This window comes from Danaus plexippus, chromosome 11, assembly GCF_018135715.1.
Source record: "Danaus plexippus chromosome 11, MEX_DaPlex, whole genome shotgun sequence".
Taxonomy (NCBI): domain Eukaryota; kingdom Metazoa; phylum Arthropoda; class Insecta; order Lepidoptera; family Nymphalidae; genus Danaus; species Danaus plexippus.
In genome coordinates, this window is record NC_083544.1 from 7,930,404 (window position 1) to 7,940,147 (window position 9,744).

A 9,744-nucleotide genomic window follows, 5' to 3' on the forward strand; every position below is an offset into this window, starting at 1 on the left:
GGATGAAAGAGATAGATAAACATCGGAATGCATTCACATAACTAAGCTTGAGATGTTTTCCTCTCGTGTTTTAATACGTCTCTACCTTAAGTGTGACAGAGATAGAGACAGTTGAGGCTCTTAGGATTACGAGCGGCAATGCGTATAGAAAATAGACGAAAAAATAAGGCTTTCATTCTTAAGAGTAGGTTCTGCTTTAAAGTCAAATACAAAAGTTGATACAATTATTGTATAGAACTTTAGTATGAATCATTATTCTGTTATTTAACATAAATTCAATTTATATCAATCATTATTGATATTAAATATATGATTAATAATGTATTGAACACACTTAGATGACAGCTGAGTTTATATTACAATTTAACGAACAGTTTACATGCTTCCCCTTAACTGGAAAATATTTATAATTTCATTGAAAACCAATCTTGTGTAATCCGAATAAGGTTCTATTTCTAAAATTGCTTAAATTTAATGTCAAGTGCAGTTACTGAAGTTAGCAACAAATAGATTTGGCAACGTCGCAACACTAGTTGCACATTGAAGTTACTTCAATGTATTTAGTTTGCGAGGTTGTTGTTAGTGGAAGGTTGTATCTCACTGAAATGTCATAACACTTGACCGACTGTTGAAAAAGTGTGTTATTTGTGTTTATTTTGAAGTAACAATGATTGGAAGTGACTACACATTGGAATTATGCAACGTCTTCCACTCTGGACAAGTAAGTCACTTGAAAAATAAACCCTGAAAAACAAAAGCAGCGAAGGTTTTATATGTAAATAGAAAGATCTACTAATGAACAATACTTGTATAGAGATTTGGGATATGTGTTATTTCACATAAAAGTGTTAAATACTTATCAATTAAAGATTCGAGGAAAGTTTATTGAGCCCGTTGATGTCGTTTGTATGGGAATTAGGAACAGGAGTGGCTTAGCCACGGTTAATTGTCATTCAAAAGTTTTACTTGAACATATTCAGAATACTTTTCTTTCCTTCTTTCTTTGATATATTCACCCATATATATCAATAAAATTCTCAAGTCCTCAATCAAAACTACCAGTCTCTATGTAATTATGAAGGTATCATTCCTATTAATCCCTCCAGGTGGAGCCAGGGAGCTTCTTCCAGCGCCTGACGGGCAGCGTCAAGACGGGTGTCATACTAAAAGATGTTTCCTTCATCACGCACAGTGGGGAAGTCACAGCCATACTCGGCTCCAAAGGTATCAAGGAAACGTTTGATGAACTAACCGACTTCAAAAAAAGAGGTTCTGTATTCAATTTAAACCTCTACCTGTGTGTATATATAACTGTTCCCAATTTTCTGAAACTATGGCTTTATTCTGTTTGCAGCACATTTTAAGATGAAATTGGAAAAATACAATTCCATTCAAATAACCTATTTTTTTATATGAGTACTTCCATTGAGTATAAAAACAGTTTAAGATTTTTTTTTTCTAACAACTTATAAAGTGAGTTGTAAAATAGAGCATGAGTTTGAATAGTAAAAACTAAAGCTGTATTTTACTAAGTCACATTGTTTATATTCAGAGATACATACAAAACATAGTCTTCAGTGAGTATACCTGTACTTAGATACTTAATAATCTTTTATTACAGTTTTTTCCTACAAACAGTCAAAATTTCATCAACGGTTATTAAATATATTGTATATATTACATGGGTATTTTAAATCTTTAATCAATTCGCCGTTTAACCACTACACTCAATATTTAACGTAAAGTAATTAATTCCCATCGCTATATAGGTAGCGGTAAACGCGCTCTCCTGGATGTCATAAGCCGCAGGGTTCCTTCCAAAGGCCACGTCCTGCTGGAAGGTCTGCCGCTGGAAAAGGAACAGTTTATGAACACCTGCGCGCTGGTACGACACTCTACTAAACTGATGCCCGGCCTCACAGTTCAACAGACGTTATCATTGTCTCTGACTAAAGTAAGTTTAACAAAACAGAGATATGTTGCGACTTGGTATAAAAAATAATGTGTCAACGCCTTATCTATATAATACCGCCATTTCATAGTAACACGTGTTGTATATAACTGTAAAAATATCGCAGGCGCTCGAATTTTCACTAGAACAAAGACGAGTGTGGGAATTAACTACAAATTAACTTATCAGTGGTGTATTCTTTTGTCCAAATTATCGTCACCTCATTAACAAATCTAGGTTTTCTCACTGTAATTTCAAGATCCTTCTAAACCTTCTCAATTTTAATCTGAATAAAGGTCTCCTCATCGGGCGAATCATTTGTACATCCTTCGTTGACTTCCGAATTTTAACGTGAAAAATAATTTAAACCCTATTTCATTATAATTTTACTGTACACGTAACCCTATGTGTGTATGTATGTGTGTGTATATAACGGACAGACGATTATATTTTATAATATATATACTTGCTTTACCTAACCGCGTTAATTGAATACATTTTCAGATATCTGGATACTTGAAGGCTTCCAAGGTTAAGCAAGTAATGGCCGACTTAGCACTATCGCAGGTACGACATATCGATTAGATATAACTTATGTATAAAAAAGTATGTTTTAAATAAAGCATTAATTAGAATTTAGTAGGGGACTGTATTTTTAATTTTAAAAAAGTTAGTATTTTACTTTCATACTTACCTAATAAAAATTTGTGCCTAATTTGCTCGGTTCCTTCTGATAAACAAACACTCACCCACACATGTACAAACTGACACGCACACACAGAGGATAATTATATCAGTTAAAGTATGTCTAAAATGTTGATTGCATATAAATAAAAAAATAACTATATCATTGTTAGGTAGCAAACAAATGCGTAACGAGTCTAACTAAGAGCGAGTACAGGCGGCTTGTGATCGGGGTGCAACTCATAAGAGATCCGAGTGAGTAAAACTATTTATATATAATTATAATACAAAGTAGGTGATAATATAAAGTTATTTGGCTCGTACTGCCTGCAGTTTTTGATTTAAACGTGTTTACTTTGAAATAACTTTGTCGACAGAGAGACGTAATGAACGAATATAGCTGTATTTTAAAAATACGTCTATAACTATTAAAATATTTGGTATCAATAACATTTTATAATGAAAAATTTGTTTGGAGATACATTTGAAAAAATGTTCAACCAACATTAAATATTGTTATAAAGAATATATGTACTATATGAATTCAAATAATTCATTATGGTCATTTTGTTTCTTGCGATATTTATCGTATCTAATCCACTTCCAGACGTAAAACCTGCATCATATCAAGATTTTTTTTAATTTACTTGTAGAATGATTATTTATGAATAACACTGGTCAACAAAATTTTGTAACAAGAAAGGTACTTGCTAATTTTAAATTACCTACCTACCCTCATTTTATTACCATACTTTTTTTGATTCCGTCAGGTTTAGTTTTCATGTTACAGCCTTTTACATGTCGGCAATAAACTTTCCTCTATACCATTTAGATGAAGCTTGTAACATGAAAGAGTCTTATGAAGCCATTAAATTTATCATGAAAAAAATTCCATATAACGAACAGAAATCCAAAATTTGTAAAGATTTGAAGGTGATTGCACTAATTTTGGAATTACAAGTGAGGAGTACAAAATACTGTTGCTTTATAATTAAACTTTAAGCAGCCCATATTTAGGTTATAAAAACTCATAGCAATCGAATAATATATAGGAGTATAGGTCCCATAGGTTTCCATTAATAACACTAAAGCATCTGTTGTAGTATAATTGTGGTTAACTATAGTTGTACTTTACTATAGTTGTAATTTTCCATAGTTTTAGTATACTAAAGTTGTAGTGTACAATTGATTTTTCGCGCATCATATAACTCAAAGCGTATTCACAGTTATTTTACTATTGGACGAACCGACTTGGGACTTGGACCCACTCAACACATACCTAGTGATATCCATACTGTCCAACGCTGCCAAGAAATACGGCACAACTATCATACTCACCATGGAGAAACCGAGATCTGGTTGGTATATTTAAAACATTAATTTAATTGATTGTTTTAACATTGACAAGTCTTTTAAATGTGTTAAAACGTGCAGGTGCTTCAAATAATCAATCTTAGTTTAAATTTTGAGTTGCTTATTTAAATTTGATAATGGTTGTGTCTTGATGGGTAAAGCTTCCATTCTTTTATTTTACATTTATTAATAATTATAACAAACCGCTGACCGTAAAGACTTGTTGGGTGTGCCTGCACTTGCTAAATGTTTGGAACTTCTGCCTTAAAACTCTTAATTGTTTGGAATGTTCGGTAAACGAGTGTGAACTTGTGTCTTCATTGTGATGTGGTATTTCCTTCCAGATGTCTTCCCTTTCCTTGACAGGGTAGTTTACCTGTGTCTGGGTGACGCGGTGTACGCGGGTCCCACTCGCGCTCTACTAGACTATTTCACCGGGATCGGTTTCCCGTGCCCGCAGCTTGAGAACCCACTTATGTATTACCGTAAGTAATATATCAATAAGTAGTTCAAATTAAATAGTAACAAATGAGTCATTTATCAATGCTTTTCATGTAGTATAAGTTAAAAAATAAATTACAATGTTCTGAATTCTGTGACCGTTTCCAATCCTATAAAATTAAAACGTAGTAGGTATGTGCTATGTAGATATGTACGACATAGAAAAGGGATAGAATTTTGGATTACTTAAACTTATAAAATGTATAAAAATAAGTACATATATTTCATACAGTTGTGCTAAATATGTAAACTGAATAGTTTTTGTTGGTGTAAATCATTATATATATTTTTCAGTATGTCTGTCGACGGTTGACCGACGTTCTCGGGAACGGTTTATAGAATCGAACCATCAAATCGCAGCGCTGGTGGAGAAATTCAAAACCGAGGGTGTTCCTCACGAACATGGAAGGAGCAACCCTAACAAAATACAGATGAGCTATGGAAAGCCGAGCGGCGTGCGAGTTATATGGATGTTATATTTGTAAGCAATTAGCATATTTAATTGAAATTAAATCAATGTTCAGGACTATACATTACCGCGAGTCAGCATAGTCCACCTCGATACAGATAGTTCATAGTTTTTCATTCAAAAATACTATCGAAAAACCGGAAAATTTCTCAAATTAGTTTGCCTATTTAAAAACGTGTTAAGTGATTTGGGTGTTATATAATGTATTAATATCGTTTCAGACGCACGCTCGCTTCAATATTCAATTTAAGGAAACACGGCATCAAGCAAATGTCCATGAGACTCCTGACGTTGCCGATTTACTTTTTCATTCTTTGGATCTTCTACAACGACGCTAAGGTGGGCATTATATTATTAAGAATCCTTCGAATCATATATCAAATTAATTAAATCGATTTCTTAAAACAGGACTATCAACGTGCTTTCATAACAAAAAGTGGCCTCATTTTCAACGCTATGACCGGCACATACTTCATCAGTATATTGAACACGATATGTTTGTGTGAGTAGCGTTTTAATAAAAATGTATTAATTGCAAATATATTTTTATAAATAAACACATTATAAGGGAATATTAAATAACAGATTTAACTTTGTTTGTAACAGCTCCATCCACACACAGTAACAAAAATTAAGCATATCTATGTCCTAAATTAAATGACTTGTATTTGCCGCCAACAAATTAATAATTGTACATATATTACAAATTATAATTATATATATGAAGTCGGCATAATTATCCAATAAAATTTTTACACTATGAAAATTAAAATATTAGTGAAATACCTATATAATGATAACGAACTTATTGCATGTGAATATTATTAGAAATATGTGGAATCTATTAAGTTCGCTTGCTTACATCTTAAGTTACTTCCTAACTTACTTTTTACATCAAAACCGATATCTGTGTTGCTTACAAAAATAATAAACAGACACATCCACAAATAAATGTAGGTAAATGTTTTTCGGGCTCAAATACGATCATAACCCACGTCTCTAAAATTTTGTAGATCTTCATTCCCTGTTCATTTCATTCATTTCGTTCATCGCATTTTCCAGTCGGTCCGTACCGGTCTCGTTACTACTGTGAAAGCGAGGCGGGCGTGTACTCCGGGGCGAGCGCCCTACTAGCCTGGTCACTAGTTTCCTTACCAGCCTCGCTACTAACAAGTCTCGCTGCAGCCGCCATAATCTACCCGTGAGTTGTATATACACGGATAATATATATACTATATATATAACATATACTATCAAAAGCATTTGTTGATGACGGAGAAGAAAACAGAGCAACGTTTGTCACATTTTTTGTTTTTGATGTTTTTCTTCCAATCTTAAATATATTTGAATTGAAGAATTTGAATACAGAACATGATTCTTACTTAATCCTGTTACTATAACGATGCAAGTACAAAATAAAAAACAAAACAAAGTTATACTTACAGTTAAATAATACAGTACTTTCATTACTAGTTATTTTCATATTATTTGTTATCATTCAGGATACTGGGAGACATATCTGAGGGTGTGGCCTTCCTGCAGTTCGCTTTGATCCTGTGGTCGTGCTACATCTACGCTGAACAACAAACCATTGCTATCATGATGTTCGTTAAGAACGGACTCGTCACCGCCCTAATCAATATATACATCACCTGCGTCTACGTCATGCTCGCGAGTGGAGTGTTGAGGTACTACAAATATAATAGATTATTGTATTACATTATTTTCAATTAATCATATTTCAATGACGCGCGCATCTTAAATCATTGCTGATGGTAAAGACAACTTAAATTCTTATAAATGTTTGAACTTTGAAGCCATGATACATACTATAGATGGCGCTGTCGGTTGATAACGATATTTTCTAAGCACTGACCCGTTCTGCCTCAAATTAAATAATAATTTCACGTGAAAGAAGCCGCGGTAAAAGTATATAGATATATGTAAAGATTATATATCAGAAACCTTTACCTCCTTAATAATATATCTATCCTAATAATATAGTATTGACGTAATAATTTCTCAGATCTTACAAAGGCTACGAGGACTGGATGTTCTACCTGACATACTTGACACACACCCGGTACGCTTCAATATTCCTACACAGGAGTGTCTTCAAGCAACCCACGTTCAACATACTTCCATACAGTGAGAATGAGAACTGCACGTCCATAACAAATCTCATACAGACATCATCCAACATGAACGCAAACTCCAACGCCAACTGTCGCTATCCCAGCGGTAAAGCCTTCTTAACAGAACGCTTCACGTACAAGAACTTCGCCGGCGACATCTATCAGAGCGGTGACTTTAATATGGAATTCAATTTAGGTATTTCCTTCGCATTCTCGTTGGGAATTATTATCCTTAACAAATTTCTATACTTAATACCGCTGCCGGGATATATTGTGGATAAATTTAGGGAATAGATGATCTATATATGAAATATTATCATTTTCTTTGTATGAGAAGTTTTGGCATTTACCATTTAAATACAATTAAATATAATTTTCAACATATTATTATTATCATATTTAATTCTTTCAATAAATTGTTTATTTATTGTGAAGTGATGAAAAATAATATTTAAAAATAGATATCTTATAGCTTTTATTTAACTATGTATTAGAAAATAATAAAATATAGGTACATTTTTTTCATGATTTCGTTATTTTATTTCTTCAACACCACATTATATACAAAATTATTTACTCATTGCTCTTGAGCTTAGATTTTGAGATTTTAAATAAAAATTCAAATTATATTATAGTGAATATTCATTAATGAGAAACTTTGAACGACTTGGGTTATGAAATAATTTGATATACACTTTGTATGATACTGAGGAGCTGAGAAAAAGATATGTATTATATATATATATATATATATATATAGGGAAAATAAAACTCCATATTTGATTGTGTTACTTATATTAAATCTTTATAACTTATTTATTATACCTATTCAACTTCTCCTTGGTTTTCTTATTACGCTATATTTTAACACAGTCCAGTTATTTAGCTGCAAAACACAACATTTATCGAAACATGTGTATTTTTACTCGTGTTAAATAAAATTATTTTATATAATCCTGCTTTAAAGAATGGAATTTTAGAAAAATTGTGATGGTCAAAAAAAATCATCTCTGATACACTTACATCGCAATTAAAGACCACACTGATTATCTTAACAAATGATACCATGGGCTTATGACAAACAATATGTGGACACAGAAATTCGCACAAATGAAGTCATCACATACTAAATATTTTAAACAGTTTAACTGAACATTGTAAAATGCTAAATCCATTATCTTCAGAAAATTTTTACACTGTTAAAATTATAAGACATGAAATCTTATGAAATGTTCACGAATAACCTACTTATAAACTAACTCTTTTTTAAATCTGGTACAATAAGGATTAAGATATTGTAAAATCTCCGATAACTTTAGGATATCCATATATGACTGTCTGGGTTTGCGTCTCCGAGTCATTATCGTTTGCCACACATTGTGTGCCATCACCTACAAAAATTTTAATAAGTTTAATATGAATTTCATAAATGTGCCAATATTTTGTTTGCTCCTACAATACTTACTTCCATATAAAACAATTGTTTTGTTTAACTTATTGATGGTTACCTGAAAATAAAATAACATACATACAGTAAAAAAAAAATCAAATAGTATAATTTTCTATACTAAGTTCTAATACTTACAGGTGATAGAACAATTTCTCTATACTTTTTTAAGTACAACTTTAAGGGCTCTACATAATTGTCGAAGCCCAGTGCGTTCATAGCAAACAATACATCTTCACCATTAATGGTTTTCCTCTTTTCCATCTGACAACGATCACTCGCCTCGCTTGTTATAAATGATATGAACTCAGATATACACTCCTGTACACATTCCCTCGCATCTTTAGCAATCTGAAATATATTTTTCTTATTACGTATTGACAATATACATTCTGAGAACATCCACATATGATAATGTTCACAGCCTTTACAATCCTTGTTTACAAGAGAATTGTTCACAATCATCACCTTTCCATTTTCAGGGATAGCCCTTTTCATTATTTTTGCGATGTTTGCAATGGGTAGGAAACGATCTTGTTCTCTAAGGGGGACATTTTTTCCTCCGCTATTTGAATCTGAATTGTTCTCCTCTTGTTCTTAAAGGAAAATAAAGTTTTAGAAGTAAATTAAAACTATAATATCCGTTTTACCTAACAAGTACTCGGCTATTTACCTAGAACGTCGTCAGTGTTCACGACGTACGTTTCCTCGTCAACGGCCCAACCACCATCCAATCTCACCAAATCGCCACCAAGATCGTCACTTTCCATTGTCTTCTATACCCTGATATGTTAGTAATCAGATATACAATTCTAGGTTACCTGATAATCAAAATTAATTGTTTTGATTTAGATTTTTAAATTTTTAATTATAGTAAGTAGAATGAATATTCATTAAAGTGATTTTTACAAAAATTTGTGCTATTATTGCAATTTAAAACAAACTACAAACATTTACGGAATATCAAATACGTAAACTGTCAACCTACAAGTAAACAACAATTGCCTAAAATGTTGATATTTGAATATCGTCTGTGGCAAAAATGGTGAAAGCGACATTACCGAAATAGGATTCTATTGGATTATCAATTAAAAAAAAGTATTTTATTTAATGTGGCTTTTTACCACACTTCCGTACATACTGAAAATATTTTTCTATTAACAACTTCATTTTCTCACTTTCTTTCTAAACTACAAAATCAAAT

At 32.2% G+C, this 9,744-nt stretch overlaps 2 protein-coding genes across 2 annotated transcripts; one reads left to right on the top strand and one right to left on the bottom strand.

Moving 5' to 3' along the window:
* The first annotated feature begins 568 nt into the window (after window positions 1-568).
* LOC116765949 (ATP-binding cassette sub-family G member 5) lies at window positions 569-7,482 on the top strand. The gene is made up of 13 exons (XM_032655599.2): window positions 569-721; window positions 1,107-1,224; window positions 1,770-1,954; window positions 2,456-2,518; window positions 2,809-2,890; window positions 3,862-3,993; window positions 4,333-4,473; window positions 4,784-4,970; window positions 5,180-5,297; window positions 5,367-5,460; window positions 6,021-6,159; window positions 6,461-6,646; window positions 6,985-7,482. Exons 1-13 carry the CDS (start codon window positions 668-670, stop codon window positions 7,385-7,387), a joined length of 1,902 nt encoding a protein of 633 aa, XP_032511490.2. The 5' UTR covers window positions 569-667; the 3' UTR covers window positions 7,388-7,482.
* Window positions 7,483-7,871: 389 nt separating this feature from the next.
* On the bottom strand, window positions 7,872-9,531 carry LOC116765956 (uncharacterized). Its single transcript, XM_032655606.2, has 5 exons — window positions 9,214-9,531; window positions 9,009-9,136; window positions 8,679-8,891; window positions 8,559-8,601; window positions 7,872-8,484 (listed from the first exon to the last, which is right to left on the bottom strand). Exons 1-5 carry the CDS (start codon window positions 9,308-9,310, stop codon window positions 8,381-8,383), a joined length of 585 nt encoding a protein of 194 aa, XP_032511497.1. The 5' UTR covers window positions 9,311-9,531; the 3' UTR covers window positions 7,872-8,380.
* Window positions 9,532-9,744: the final 213 nt, after the last annotated feature.

What these genes read in the sequence shown, in the direction of transcription:
- LOC116765956 (XM_032655606.2), bottom strand. Translation starts at nt 9,310, where the DNA reads ATGGAAAGTGACGATCTTGGTGGCGATTTGGTGAGATTGGATGGTGGT. An exon ending in GAACACTGACGACGTTCTAG is followed by an intron (nt 9,137 to 9,213) that starts GTAAATAGCCGA and finishes TTTTCCTTTAAG; the next exon opens with AACAAGAGGAGAACAATTCA. An exon ending in CTATCCCTGAAAATGGAAAG is followed by an intron (nt 8,892 to 9,008) that starts GTGATGATTGTG and finishes AATATATTTCAG; the next exon opens with ATTGCTAAAGATGCGAGGGA.
- LOC116765949 (XM_032655599.2), top strand. Translation starts at nt 668, where the DNA reads ATGATTGGAAGTGACTACACATTGGAATTATGCAACGTCTTCCACTCT. An exon ending in GTTATATGGATGTTATATTT is followed by an intron (nt 4,971 to 5,179) that starts GTAAGCAATTAG and finishes ATATCGTTTCAG; the next exon opens with ACGCACGCTCGCTTCAATAT. An exon ending in GCAGCCGCCATAATCTACCC is followed by an intron (nt 6,160 to 6,460) that starts GTGAGTTGTATA and finishes GTTATCATTCAG; the next exon opens with GATACTGGGAGACATATCTG.